Here is a 15463-nt window from a genome sequence, read left to right on the forward strand (position 1 = left end):
ATTATTATTATTATTATTATTATTATTATTATTATTATTATTATTATTATTATTAAATAAGTTCAAAACGACAACAAGAACATACTTCCAGCTGTTTTGGATAGAGTGCGGCTGTATATGACCGTTTCTAGAGGGAAGCGTTTCTCTGTAACAGTCCTCTACCTGACTTCCGGTTGATTCGCCCATGGCTGGAAAACGATAATTTTCCCGGAGTTTTGGATGAATAAACAAGACCCTCGAGTGGCCAACGTGCAGAGGAAATATAGCCCTGAGTTAGTTGAAGTTCTTTTCTCATGCTCATATTAGAAAATACCATTACTTATCTACCAGCGAGATGTATGCTCTGTGTTCTTAGCACAGTCTGTATCTCTAGGTATACAGCAATAGAATATTTGCTAGAGATCTTTAGGACGTTGTGAATTACGCAATGCTTTAATTCATTAATGAAACATGTGAAATGCACGCTAATGTTATCATTTATAGTCATTATTGAATACTTTTATTATTTGTAATAAGCTAGCTCATTTTTCTCTCATAGTTGTGTAGTTTACGAACTGCATGTAGTATTAAATAAAGCTGTTCACAGGATAATAACACAAAAGTAAAACAAAATCATACAGCAGCTTACACAAATGAAGTGTGTGCATTTAAAAGGTTATATAAATGCATTAGTTTGTATTGGGAACATTCATCTGACTGAATGCAATTCATTATAAAAACAATAACCGCAATATAATATTAGTTCAATTTAATTCAGTTTGTTTGTTGTCATGTGCACAGTAAGGAAACACGTTTCCCTGTACAATGAAATTCTTACTTTGCCGTCCACAGTGAAGTCATACACACAACATACACGACATACAGTATATACACAGAAGTGACAGAAGTATAACTATGAAATGTATATATACAAATATCTAAGTGTAAATAATATATACCACTGATTCTGAAGTAGTAAACAGATGTAAACAATGTATAGTATTTCTTAAAATTGTGTTTATTATGCAAAAAAATGCCTGGTGCAATTGGCTTATGTGCAAACAACAGTATGATGGCCGGAGCAGATTGAGTGCAATTGTATGCATAAATAGTGCAAACTGGGATGGAGAATATAGTGTGCTACTGAGCAGAAAATGAAACTGTTTATGTCCACTGGTTATCCGTTTAAAAGTCTGATAGCTGATGGGAAAAAAGAGTTCTTGAGTTTGGCAGTCCTGCATCTCGCACTCCTATACCTCCTCCCTGAGGCTAGGAGTGTGAATATTCTGTGTTGTGGGTGCGTGGGGTCTTTCAGGATAGAGGCAACTCTTTTGTGGACCACTGAATGATCATAATACATGTAACGGCCTCCTTTGATCCTCTGACATTCTGGAAAAAAGAAATAGAGGGAAATAAACTTCTGAAAAGATGACTGTTATACAACCAAATAATATTAATTGATCAAAAATAAGAAGTGTTTGTTGTTAAGTGTGGTTCACTTGTCGTTTTACCATGAAATAAGCTCATGACAATTAAAGTATTCCACTTTGTCACACTGTGGTGTGTTTTATTTAGTGTCTACAGTCACTGGGAGAAATGAAGGCTCTGGGAACAAGAGAGACTCCATCCACAGTGCCCTGAGGTCAGTACCACTAGGGCTCACCGTGGGTCCATCTCTGGCTGAAGATGAACAGCTGGGTCTGTGGTGTGTTGGGCGAGTGCTAAAGAAGGACACTCTGCTTGGTCTGGAGGAGCCTGGAGAAACAATCAGCAAAGAAAAAGAGGAGGTATGATCAATACAAGTGTGTTTCAGATTATATCCTGCACCATATTTGCATGCATCAAGACAATAGCAATTAATATAACAGTTCCTTCTCACCTGCAGGTATATTGTATTATAAACAGTACTATGTTCAAGTGGCACCATAAGAGCAGTTTTAACTACACTGTAAAACTCAACAGTCAACTTTATCAAATGAAATGAGTGTAGTCATGTCAACATGTACTGACAGTTAATTCTACTCATTTGAAAAGAGTTTTGAACTCAGTGTTGAAGGTAATCAGTTAATTAAATACCTCATTACTTCAACTTAAATGGAGTAACTCCACAGTACTCATATAGATTAGTTCTTTAACTCAAATGGTTTGTAGTTATCGGGTTCCTCAAACGGTTTGAGTTGCCTTAACTTGTTGAGTTTTACAGTACTGAGTTGGTTTGAGTTTTCTTCATTTATTGGGTTTTATTGTGCTCAAATTGCTTTATTTACTCAAATGAATTAAGTTCACAGTACTCTTTAGCATTAGTTTTTGAACTAAAATGGTTTGTTGCAATCGGTTTCCTCAAATGGTTTGAGTTACCTTAATTTTTTGGGTTGTACAGTGTCAGTAATTGCTATTTTTAACCGTGATGATGGGTAAATTGTCCTCAAGTAATAAGTAAAACATGTGTTGTTATTTTTCAGGGGTTGCAAAACGCAAGCCAGAGTGTGTACAAAAGAGAAATCTCTGATGAAGTGTGCTGGATGCAGTAAGTTGATCTAAAATTCATTAATTAGTATATTTATTACATTACTGGATATCATCATGACATTGTAGAACTGCTTTCACAGGTTTGCCTGCAGTGCTCAGAGTGCAGAAGAGAGCAATGTCAGTGTACTTAAAGTGGATGGAAGACTAGGCCTTAAGGTCTGTAGGGATATTCAGCCAGGAACAGAACTGCTCCTTTGGGAAAGTCATCCAGAAGCTGTGACTGAAGAAGAAACGCCTCAAGTAGAAACATGTGAAAACAGAGAACAAGATGAAGCTCTGGAGGCCAACACTTCAGATCACTTCTCAGGCTCTCCATGTGAGTTTATACACAATATTCATTATATCTGTTTAAAGGGCCAGATATAGTGCCTGCAGTGTTTAGCATACTGCTAGCACACTTGTTATTGCTGGACTTCATCTTGAGAGCAGCGTTTAGATAAATATGTAAATGTATGCTATTCCTCTCCAATAACATAATTAAGACACAGCTAATATTACAGCAATAAGAAAATGGCTATTGAGAAAGCATCTGATCATAGTGGTGTGGATTTTTGCAGAATTTATAACACCAATAATAGTTTGAAAGTGTTTACCAAGCTATTTTACCAAATTTCAGAAACAAACACCAATCAAACTTGTGCTGTCCTGATTTTAATGCCGAAACCGTGTCAGTTTGTTCTTTCAGTAAAATGTTGAAGTGTGTTGGTGCCTTAAATGGTCCATTATAGTTAGTTAGTTATTTAGTTTATTTATATAGCACATTTTTACAACACAACATTGCCCAAAGTGCTGAACACAATCAATACTAAAAATAAAGTCTACATCACATACATACTTATATAAGGCATGGGTCTCAAACTGGATTCCTGGAGGGCCGCAGCTCTGCACAGTTTTGCTTCAAACCTAATCAAACACATCTGATCCAACTAATCAAGGTGTTCAAAGCAACTAGAGACTATTAAGCTGGTCTACATAGGTTGGAGCTAAACTATGCAGGCCCTCCAGGAATTGAGTTTGACACCACTGATATAAAGTAGTTCATTTGAAAATGTGATTTTTTTTTTCTTCTTCTATCAGATCTTCTTCAAAGAGTCACACAACAGGATACAAAATCTCCAGTTACAGTAAAAGGTCTTGTGCAGGACAATACAATCTGTAATTCCAATGTCCTTGAGCAGAATGGGATGGAAGAAAGTGAAGCAGAACATAGTGATGAACTTCCTGCAACAGAAGAGATTGAGAGCATCAATGTGAGTGCATCACAGGCCCAGACTTCATCACAATGTCTCACACCAGAAAGAAGCCTGAGAACCAGCTCTCGCCTCGCCTCTAAACCCCGAAAAGTGCACTCATCAGCCAAACGCATCTACAAACGACACGACCCAAAGAACAAGCCAGATCTAAGCAGCAAGAAAAAGCTCTTGAATAGCAAAGACGACTTAATGCAGCCGTTGACAGTTAAAGAAGAATCCAGCACAAAGCAAAACGGGCAGGATTTCCCTCCCTTCAATATCCGAGAGAGGAAGTACAAATGCGAGGAGTGTGATAAAAGCTTCTTTCAACTGTGCCATCTGAAGAAACACAAATACACTCATCAAAATCAGAAGCCATACACGTGCACAGAGTGTGGCAAGTCCTACAGCTCACATGAGAGCTTCCAAGCCCACCTGCTAATGCATCGTGGCCAGAGGCCCTTTAAGTGCGAGCAATGTGACAAAAGCTATGGCTTGAAACGGGACCTCAAGGAGCACCAGGTTCTCCACTCAGGAGAGAAACCGTTTGTCTGTGACATCTGTGGAAAAGCATTCGCTCGTCGGCCCTCGCTACGAGTCCACCGAGAGATCCATCGGACAAAAGAGCCAGACTACCAGGCTTTAAAGGTCAAGTGTCCAGAGTGCGACAAAGAGCTGGCCAATTCGGGTTCTTTGAGGAACCACATGCGTCTGCACACCGGAGAGCGACCGCACATCTGCCCGCACTGTAATAAGTGTTTTCGCCAACGTGGGAATCTGCAAGGACACATGCGCATCCACACAGGAGAAAAACCTTACAGGTGTGACCACTGCGACCTGAGATTTTCTCAAGTACCCGAACTGCGTCGGCATCTGATTTCACACACGGGTGAGGTGTATCTCTGTCCTGTCTGTGGTAAAGCTTTACGGGACCCTCACACGCTTCGCGCTCATGAACGGCTCCATACGGGAGACAGACCTTACAAATGTGAGCAATGCGGGAAAGGGTACACGATGGCAACCAAGCTACGACGCCACCTAAAGTCCCACCTGGAGGAGAAGCAACACGTTTGCCAGGTGTGCGGAGCAAAATACTCAATGATGCAGAGTCTACAGCGGCATCTGCAGCTGCACCAGCCAGACTCTGGACATGCACTGCCAACAAGAGGCAGACCCAAAAGGTTAGGCCAGAAAGAAGAAGAAGAACCTGGTAGGACTGAGAGCAGCGGTTTGGAGGCAGGACAGGCTGTGGCATGCGCTCAAGCCTCAGACCACCTCACTATGGTGACCCACACAGAAGGGATCATTTTGGACTCTGGAACATACCAACATGGCACGATTGTTTTGGGAAAGGGAGCGGAGAAGGAGCTCGATCGGATTGAGCTCAGTGAGGACATTATTGAGATTTTTATTTCTGATGAAAACACCAATATAGTAGTCCAAGAACAGACTTCTAAAGGTTTAAGCCTTCAAGAACAGGAAGTTAATGCTGAATGCACAGTGGAGGCCAGTAGTGACTGTATTGTACTCCCAGAGCAAGATGCTAATAGTTGTTTGGTCATAATCCAAGGGCAGGATGGGCTAAGTTCAGTGGCAGAGACGGTAGAAATTGAGACAGTGGTATGATGGTAGGATTTTCCATTTAAAATATGATCTATTCACATTATGTCACACAAAAAGGAAGAGAAATCGGAAATAAAATGATTCCCTTTTGAATTTAAGTCTTGCTGTTCTTTGATATTTGGGAGGGTTTGCGGCACATATCAGTAAATATTGACTTCAGTGAGCAGTGGACCTTGTTTCATCAATGTTTATACAGACATTGTATGAGTACATCAGGAAAACACAACTGCATTGGGAAATTATTTCTTCTTTGAGGAAAATCTGATGAAGTTGAAGCAAATGATCGCGTCATTCACACTTAAACTATTAAAGTGAAACACTGTGTTTGTTCTTTTTACAAAAAGTACCTAATGATTATTATGAAAAGGATGGATAAGAAGAAGATACCATGAGGACTTACAGAGTTCTTCAGCTACATAGATAAGATAAATACTTTTAAATAATTAAATATATCTTATATTTAAATAGCAAAGCACTGTGTGTACTGTGAAGCATATTGTTTTAATTATAAACATAAGAAATAGCGTAATATGTTTTCACACATCAGTTTACATATCATTAGAGATATGAAGCTGTCATTGTCATGTTTTAAATAATTATATCTGTGATTCATGTTGCTCAGAAAGCAAGGAATGTTCCATTTTGAAGCTGAATGGTGTTCTGATACAGAAGAGGCTTTTGAGTAAAACAAGTACAGACACTTTGTTCTCTTTGAACTCTGGTAGTTCAATATTAACCTGGTGACTCTAGTAAATGCAGCTGTGGGCTTTCTGATTGAGTAGGCAACAGATTCCATGAGATGCTTCAGGTTTTTTCAGGATTACAGGCTCAGTCACTCTCAAGGATGGGAGCCAAACTAGCACCTCTTCTACTCTTCTTAATTTTTGGACAAGTTTTCCATCTCACACTGTGTCATAATGGTAAGACTGTATACACTGTAAAGTTTATCTGCCTTTTTTTCTTGTTAGGTCCTTGTAATAAAGAACAGATAGGATTATAAAGTATTATAATGCATCTAGATATTTTATTAAGAATTGTTTGCGTTTGTGCTGCAGTGTTTATCGATAGTAAGGAAGCCTCTCAGATTATTCGTGCGAAGAGGGCCAACACTGTTTTTGAGGAGTTAAAGCCTGGTAATCTGGAGAGAGAGTGTGTGGAAGAGATCTGTGACCATGAGGAAGCTCGAGAAGTGTTTGAGAGAGTTGATAAAACGGTGAGTACTTCACTTTTTGTTATAGGCTCAGTAGTCCTGATTTAAAATATATTAAAATAACAAAATCTCTCATTAGACCTCTTTCAGTCACGTGTCTTTATAGGATTTCAGTTTGGTTTGATTTAATAGTATTTCATGCTCAACATTTCCTTTTTTCTATTTAATTGCAGGAAATCTTTTGGGCGAAATATTTAGGTAAGTAAAATATATCACCTTACAGAAAGTTTGAGTGCAAACAGTGACAACATTTTGTGTAAACAGTTTCTATTGAACCAGGGACAAAGTGCATTTTTACTGACCTTTCTCTGCACCATATACAAATTAAAAACAAGTGTTTAAACAATCAAACAAATTACCAGAACTGAAAATATGCTACTTATATAAAAATATACATTTAGTTACACATAATTTATATAAAAAAATAAAAAAACAGAGGAGTGATTACAAACAAAATAATCTTACATTAGGATGCCACAATTTGAAATGCTCTATTTTTTAGTTATTTGATTTTTGTATTATTATTATTAATAATAATAATAAAATATATTAAAATTAGGTGTTTAAAAAATACTGACAACTAAAAAAATAATTTTTAGATACTTTTTTGTCGTTGAAATAGATTACCACTCCTGTCTTCTGACCTGTGATTTACAACAGTTGAATCATTAGAATTTAATTGCTTAGACTAAAATATTTTAATATCTGCATCAATATAATTTATGTAAAATGTCAAACCTTCACTTTAAAACTGCTGACATGGCAACTCTGTAATGTCGGTCAAATATTACTCTGTTTCATTTTCATCTGCTCAAAGGCTGTGAAGGAACAACCCTGTCCAGAACACCCCAAAATATTAACAGTTTGAGAATATGTGCGACTACAGAGGGTAAGTGGGATGCATGTTTGCTTACTTTGGTAACAGAATATGCTTGTTGTAACAAAACGAGACATTCTGTTAAGGTGAGTCCTTTCTACATTGTAAAATAACCCAAATTGTTTAATGTGTGATTGATAGGGGACTGTTTCATAAATATTGGAGCAAAGTATGCTGGTAAAGTATCTGTCACCAAGTCTGGAAAGGCATGCCAGTACTGGAAAAGCAACTTTCCCCACAAGATTGAGTATGCACCACTACTCTCGTATTTTTATTGTACTGAACCACCTTTAACAGTGTCTAACTGTGTCATCTCCCAGTGTTGGCCAGTGGGGAAAAACATTTCATATTGATTGAATAGAAAACACAAAAGCCTTCAGTAAAGAAAAGGTTGTTTTGTTTTACATGCCTTTAGTGATGTTCCTCTGTCTTATGATCCATTTGTTTCCCCCGCAGCGAATTTAATGTGACACAGCTGAAGCTACCGGAGAACTTCTGCAGGAACCCAGATAAGCACAAAGATGGCCCTTGGTGTTTTACCAGAGACCCGACTGTCAGGAGGGAGACCTGCAATGTGCCAAAATGTGGTAGAGAAAACTTACTAAAACATAACAGCAAAATGTACTAAAGTGCAGTAACTGGCAGTCAGAAATTTGAAATCAATCAAAACTGTATTATTTATAGCATTTGTTACCATCACCTGTTTGGGCATTGTGTTTATTGCACAGTCCAGGCTTGAGTTAAAGGGATTATTTACCCCAAACATCATTGACTCACCCTATACTCGTTTTAAACATTTCTTTATTCTGTTAAACACAAAAGAAGATATTTTGAAGAAAGCTGGAAATATGTAACCATTGACCTCTATTCATTCATTGACTTTCAGCTTTTTTTTTTTTTTGAGGCTCAGTAAATCATGAATAAGTTATCATTTTTGGTGAACTATCCCTTTAAGATTGTCTGCAGAGTGCCTTTAATTATCTTTTTACAGGTTTTACATTTACTCTACTTTTAACAAAAAATTAGTCTGTCATACTTAAAGAGTTTTTATTTTGTTGTAAAGTATGTAAATTACTGAACAAAAAGGTACACCCAACAGAAAAGTGGACAAAAGAGCTGCATTTGAATACCATCTCTCTCTCTCTCTCTCTCTCTCTCTCTCTCTCTCTCTCTCTCTCTCTCCTCCTCCTCAGGTGAGGCTGTTGTTCCTCCTCCAAAAGCTCCTACTGCAAAACCTGAGCAGCGTCATGTGATAAGCAAATGTCTGCCTGGAAACGGGGAGACCTACACCGGGGAGTTGTTTGTGACTCTGGGGCTACACACCTGCCTGCAGTGGAGCTCCGCAGAAGTACAAGCCTTGATTAAGAAGAAAGAACTTCTGCCTCAAGTTCAGCTGGTGAAGAACCATTGCAGAAACCCAGATGGAGATATGGAGGGTCCCTGGTGTTACATAAAGGCAGCAAGCGGAAACATTACCATTGATTACTGTGATTTAGAGTTGTGCGGTGAGTGAACAGTACTTTCTTTAAAACTTCATTAACCACTAAAAATATTCATATCCTTGCATTGAACCTAGGATCTCCCTTGAAAGGGAGTTCTGCAGCAGACTTAATTAATTAGGATTAAATGTCAGGATTTTAATGAGGCAAAAACACTTCTTAAATGTCAACTGTTAAAGAGTTAGTTCACCCCAGAATGAAGATTCCCTTAAAATACCATTATCATTTCTCAATTCCTTTCTTTAGAACACTAAAGGAAGGAATTTAATTTTTTTTTTTAGAAGTTGAATATTTTTTAATCATATCTGATAGGGCAAGCAGACTTTACATTTAATCTTTACAACATACTAGTATTTATTTTCTATATCTATTTTAGAAGCTAGTATCTTTTTTATCTTGAAATCATTGTCATGTTCAAGAAACCAGTCGGAGATGATTCACGTTTTATGACATGCCGTGTCATCCTGCTGGAAGTAGCCATTAGAAGATGGCCACACAGTGGTCATAAAGGGATGGACATGGTCAGCAACAATACCCTGGTAGGCTGTGGCTTTGCTCCATTGGTACTAATGGGCCCAGAGCATGAGAAGAATTTATTCCCCACATCATTACACCTCCACCACCACCACCAGCCTAACCCATTGATACAAGGCAGGATGGATCCATGCTTTCATATTGTTGATACCAAATTCTGACCCTACCATCCGAATGTTGCAGCAGAAATCGAGGCTAATCAGACCAGGCAACATTTTTTCCAATCTTCTATTGTCCAATTTTGGTTAGCTTGTGCTAATTGTAGCCTCAGTTTCCTGTTCTTAGCTGACAGGAGTGGCACTCGGTGTAGTGTTCTGCTGTTGTATCCCATCTGGCTCAAGGTTAGATGTGTTGTGCATTCAGAGATGCTCTTATGCTTACCTCGGTTGTAACAAGTAGTTATTTGAGTTACTGTTGTCTTTCTGTCAGCTCTTCTGGCCATTCTCCTCTGACCTCTGGCTTCAACAAGGCATTTGCGCCCACAGAACTGTCGCTCACTGGATATTTTTTTTTACCTTTCTCTGTAAACCCTAGAGATGGTTGTGCATGAAAATCCCAGTAGATCAGCAGTTTCTGAAATACTCAGATCAGCCCGTTTGGCAACAACAACCATGCCATGTTCAAAGTCATTTTGATGCTCGGTTTTAACTGCAGCAGATCGTCTTGACCATGTCTCCATGCCATAATGCATTGAGTTGCTGCCATGTGATTGGCTGATTAGAAATTTGCATTAATGAGCAGTTGGACAGTTGTAAAGTGGCCGGTGAGTGTATATAACAAATATGTACTAGTCACAACTGTATTAAATAATAACTCATAAATAGCCTATAAAAAATTCACCAGCAAATATCTAGTTGTCACTATTGAAACTGAAGTAATAAAATGCAATGAATTGATATTAGTGTCAAATGAATCACTAGTATCTGTTTAATTGGTAGTACCCGGTGAATAAATGCCAGTATCTTATAATAAGAAGTTGCAATTAATAACCATAAGAACAAGGTACCTAAAAATAAAAAAATAAACATTAGTAGCCTATTAATAATTGTTATTAAATAATAGAAAAGATCATCATAGTAGCTGAAGTGCTAGTAAAACTACTAGTGATGTGAAAATAAATAGTATGATTAGACTAAGACCAAATGTTAAAATGTTATGCCATACATCTAAGAGATTTCTGTCCCACAAGAACCAATCTGGTATGGTTGAGTTTCTGTTAATATATAATGTAAAGATTTTCTAACCAAACCTTGCATTAAACTCATGTGGATTTGTTTTTTAATCTCTTTATAAATGTTTTTAAGTATCAAAGTTTGGGGTGAATGAAGCAGGGCAAACATTTCTAAGATTTTATTAATATATATATTATGTTCAGAGTGATCATCAGTTTGAAATGAAATAAGGGTGAATAAAATATTATGGTAAAAAATTTACAAATCCTTAAACAAAACTTCATAAATCACACAGCACACACAGCATACATAATCCTGCCTTTGTCATTCACTCTCAGATGCTCCTTTGGACAAGTTTGTGGAGGAAGGTGGTGGACGAGAAAGAACAACTCTAGACCAAAGGAAAGCTTTCTTTAACCCCCGCAGCTTTGGAAACGGAGAGCTAGGTTAGAATCTAATACATTCACTAAAGGTCTGAGCTCTTGTACGATCCACTAATAATTAATATGATGCTCCCGCGTTGTTCTACAGACTGTGGAGAGCGCCCCTTGTTTGAGAAGATCAACAAAGCAGACAAGAATGAGAAGGAGCTTCTGATGTCCTATACTGGAAGCAGAATTGTGGGAGGAGACGAGGCTGAAGTGGCTAGCGCTCCATGGTAAAAACATGACAGGGCCTCTTTTTAAATGTTCAGATTTCTTGGCAACATCAGTCATGACAACAGCTAATGCCACATGTTTACCTTACCTTTAGACCAGGGGTGCTTGACACTGTTGCTGGAGATCTACCTTCCTGCAGAGTTCAGCTGCAACCTTGATCAAACACACCTGTCTTTAATTAACAAGTTCAGATCCTACTTAATTAGTTCAGGTGTGTTTGATCAGGGTTAGAGCTAAACTCTGCAGGAAGGTAGATTCCCAGGAACAGGGTTAAGCATGCCTGCTTTAGACATTAAGCAGGTGATTTTATAAAAAGTGACTTACAAAGAGGAGACATCAAGTGATTCATTGTAAAGAAACAATACTCACAGTGCTTCAAATACAAAGCTTCTCATTTTGATAGAGAAATACAAGCTATTATAGGTTTTTAACATTGCTTGTGTTTCAGAAATCTGTATGTGATTGGAGAGAGTTCCTTCAGTGAGGAACAGTAACTGTAAATGTTCTGGAAAGTGATAAAAAGCCTCTTTGCAATGGTTGTTTGATGTGATTTGCAGGCAGGTGATGCTGTATAAGCGTAGCCCTCAGGAGCTGCTGTGTGGAGCCAGTCTGATCAGTGATGAATGGATTCTCACCGCTGCCCACTGCATTCTCTACCCGCCGTGGAACAAGAACTTCACAATCAATGACATCATCGTCCGCCTTGGAAAACACTCTCGTACTAAGTGAGCCCTCCAAAAATTCCTTCATGGATTTCTTTTGCTTGTTCTAAAAGCTGAAATAAAAGTAAACAATAACCCTCAGTTAACAGAATGAGCTGCTGAACATTTTCCTGTTTCTCTCTTAATCAGGTATGAGAGAGGCATCGAGAAGATTGTGGCCATTGATGAAATCATTGTCCACCCTAAATACAACTGGAAAGAAAACCTAAACCGAGACATTGCTCTTCTCCACATGAAGAAGCCTGTCGTTTTTACGAGTGAGATCCACCCTGTCTGTCTGCCCACCAAGAGCATTGCAAAGAAGTAAGGAAAATCCGATAGTATAATATATATAATCCATGTATAAACCTGCAGGGCACTGTAGTTTCTCTGGATTAGCTAAGTTTATTAGATATGGGTTATAGTAAAATGTTAATCTTTTTTTATAAAGGTCTTTTACATTTTAAGTATAAATATTGTCATGTAGAAAAGACAGTTGGCTAGAATAACAAGGCTGTGTCGAAAGCTTAGTCAGCTGCCTTGTTTTCTTGCTATCGGGCACTGACCTTAGAGGCAGCGTTTGTGCATGAAGGCACCTCATAACACTGATTTCAGACAGACTTCTGAGACAGCATAATGATTCATGTACAAGCACAACAAGATAGAGAGAGCTTTGGTGATAACAAAGAGAATGTTTCCTTTCTACTAAACTCCCTTCCCCACAAGAAATGCCATCAAAAGTGGAACATGTTGGTTAAATATTGTACATTTACAAGCAAAATTACTGAAATTTGAAATGCCGCTTGAAATGTCACAGCAGTATAGAATATAAAAGCAGTGATGAAAACATAGATTAGTTGAAGGTTCCTCTCAAGACAGGAACTATTTACATTCTGATGTGCCTTGTTACCTTCTCGCCTTGGAATGCTGCTTTTGAAGGCAGCATCATAGGGCTTTCAGATGCAGCCCAAATGTTTTCTTTATAAAATGGGATTTAAAATCAAGTTTACTCCACTTTAACTTCCTTCAGAAGTTAAATCACACACACACACATATATATATATATATATATATATATATATATATATATATATATATATATATATATATAGTAATACTTTAGTTTAAGTTAAAATTCACACAATTTACTACTGGCTTATTACCTGCCAGTAATAAGCTCTTATAAAACCTAATAGCTCTTATAAAGTATGATTATTTTACATCCCTAATCCTACCTCATACCTAGGGCCACAGAATCTGCAGCCATTTTTTGCTATTTCTACTAAATATTTATGCCGAATGATTTTAGGAGTATCATAAAAACTTAATATGTTAAATAAAAAGTAATACATTTTTAGCTTACATTTAATGTTTACAATGAAAATCCTATAAGATACATTTATTTGGTAAGCAAAGCAAGTCTCTCATTTAATTTACTAAGACAGAAATTATTACTTTACAAATTGTATTTTATGTAAATCATATGAACATTTTGATATTAATATGAATGACTCAATATTATTACTGAAATGAAATGAAATTAAAAACTGAATAATTTAAATTGACACATATTTTCACACAACTAAATAAAAATACTCAATGACGGGCTGTAAATCTGTGGATTTCTGCGCCTAGGTTTTATACCTAAAACCTATTACCTTGCTAACTTTTAATAAGCAACTAATTAATAGTTTATTGATTAATAGTTTGTTATTTAATGAATTGTGTTCGTACATGTTAAAAAGGCAAATGTTTCTTCATTTTATGAAAATAAAATGATCTAAATGTTCACATACAGTGCTCAACATATATGAGTACACCCCTTCACTAAGCTCTCATTTAGATTAATATTTTCTATAGGAAGCTTTTAAGTATTATATTTGTGCATATACATTAGATTAGTCAGTACTGAAGCCAAATCTGGAGCTTATCTAACAAAATAACTTTTGATAACGGTCCAAAATTAGTACACCCAAATTTATATGTTTGGGAAAAATCTTAAATAAAAAAATAAAAAGAGAAAATCCAAGAGAAACAAAAATTAAATTTTGCAGTTTGTAATTGTAATGTTCCCCTCAATATGTCACGATTTTAAATGGATTTGCCTATTTCTAAAAATATTTAGAGAATATAATAATATTTTTAGAAATAGATCTGTTTAATAAATCTGTTTTGATCAAATGCACCAAAATACTTGATACTACATATTTTCGCAGAGAAATTGATGAAAATATTCAAAATGGGGTGTACATGTTTATGTTGAGCACTGTATATCTGTAAATGACAGATTTCTGTCTGTTTGTAAGTTTGATGTTTGCAGGTTATAAGGGCCGTGTAACTGGCTGGGGGAACCTTCGGGAGTCTTGGACCTCAAACCCAACGAATCTCCCCACTGTGCTGCAACAGATTCACTTGCCCATTGTGGATCAGAGCATCTGCCGCAATTCCACCTCGGTCATCATCACCGACAACATGTTCTGTGCTGGTAAAACATATATCTTCATATTCTTCAGACCTTATGACGGATCAGGTGCCAAGAACCCATGTGGTGCATATGCTCCAACTTCACAAACAGGTCATCTTGTGTTTTTTAGGTTACCAGCCTGATGATTCAAAAAGAGGTGACGCTTGTGAAGGAGACAGCGGAGGCCCCTTTGTGATGAAGGTATAGTGACGTTTATACTTTTCTTATTGATTTGCCATTTGTTGATAAAGGACTCAAACCACAATATTTAAACATCTTCTCTGTAACTGCCTGCAGAGTCCTTCAGATAATCGCTGGTATCAGATTGGCATTGTGTCGTGGGGTGAGGGCTGTGACCGTGATGGTAAATATGGATTCTACACTCACTTGTTCCGAATGCGGCGCTGGATGAAAAAAGTCATTGAAAAAACAGATTCGGGAGATGACGAATGATCTTCCAGTCTAGAAGCAAATACAAGGAATAAACACTTTGGTCAAATGTGATGAAATAAATATGATGAATACATTTTAATTCTTTGTATGGTGATATCAGTGCTTGAGCATGGCATTTCTTTTTGTGTGCTGAGGCTGAGAGACAGATGCAATTCTTGTTTTGCGTCAGTGAAAGTTAACATCAGGTTCTTGCTGTGCAGAAAGGAGGAACAGTGACTTTGAGGATGAGGTGTACAACACACACACAGACCAATGTTTTATTCAGTTGTTTTATGAAAAGAAATACATACTACTTTCTAATATGTGGTGCCATGCATTTTCACTGAACTAATTCAAAGCATGCTTCATTTAATACATGTCTGCTTTATGACAAAAAAACTGAAGGTCAAAAATAAATGTAAAGCAATAATCTGACAACGCATTTCTGCAAAAACTGACTTCAGATGTATATATGAATAAAATAAAACTTTTTTGATCCACTTTAAATGTTGACTGCTGTACATATAGTTTAAGTCAAAATTTAATTATTAA

At 37.1% G+C, this 15463-nt stretch overlaps 2 protein-coding genes across 2 annotated transcripts; both read left to right on the forward strand.

The window, feature by feature from the left end:
• Positions 1-238: 238 nt before the first annotated feature.
• Positions 239-5408, forward strand: znf408 (zinc finger protein 408). The gene is made up of 5 exons (NM_001328275.1): positions 239-272; positions 1555-1766; positions 2442-2506; positions 2589-2824; positions 3586-5408. Coding segments are annotated over exons 1-5 (2295 nt in total). The 5' UTR covers positions 239-271; the 3' UTR covers positions 5367-5408.
• Positions 5409-6139: 731 nt separating this feature from the next.
• f2 (coagulation factor II (thrombin)) lies at positions 6140-15418 on the forward strand. Its single transcript, NM_213390.2, has 14 exons — positions 6140-6283; positions 6419-6576; positions 6747-6771; positions 7391-7462; positions 7592-7697; positions 7907-8037; positions 8644-8955; positions 10994-11101; positions 11187-11313; positions 11872-12039; positions 12166-12339; positions 14322-14500; positions 14610-14680; positions 14777-15418. Exons 1-14 carry the CDS (start codon positions 6208-6210, stop codon positions 14930-14932), a joined length of 1863 nt encoding a protein of 620 aa, NP_998555.2. The 5' UTR covers positions 6140-6207; the 3' UTR covers positions 14933-15418.
• The last annotated feature ends 45 nt before the right edge of the window (positions 15419-15463 follow it).

This window comes from Danio rerio, chromosome 7 (assembly GCF_052040795.2).
Source record: "Danio rerio strain M-AB ecotype USA chromosome 7, GRCz13ab, whole genome shotgun sequence".
Classification (NCBI taxonomy): Eukaryota; Metazoa; Chordata; class Actinopteri; order Cypriniformes; family Danionidae; genus Danio; species Danio rerio.

What these genes read in the sequence shown, in the direction of transcription:
- f2 (NM_213390.2), top strand. Translation starts at nt 6,208, where the DNA reads ATGGGAGCCAAACTAGCACCTCTTCTACTCTTCTTAATTTTTGGACAA. An exon ending in CTTTGGAAACGGAGAGCTAG is followed by an intron (nt 11,102 to 11,186) that starts GTTAGAATCTAA and finishes GTTGTTCTACAG; the next exon opens with ACTGTGGAGAGCGCCCCTTG. An exon ending in CGACAACATGTTCTGTGCTG is followed by an intron (nt 14,501 to 14,609) that starts GTAAAACATATA and finishes TGTGTTTTTTAG; the next exon opens with GTTACCAGCCTGATGATTCA.
- znf408 (NM_001328275.1), top strand. An exon ending in GATGAAGTGTGCTGGATGCA is followed by an intron (nt 2,507 to 2,588) that starts GTAAGTTGATCT and finishes CTGCTTTCACAG; the next exon opens with GTTTGCCTGCAGTGCTCAGA. An exon ending in TCACTTCTCAGGCTCTCCAT is followed by an intron (nt 2,825 to 3,585) that starts GTGAGTTTATAC and finishes TTCTTCTATCAG; the next exon opens with ATCTTCTTCAAAGAGTCACA.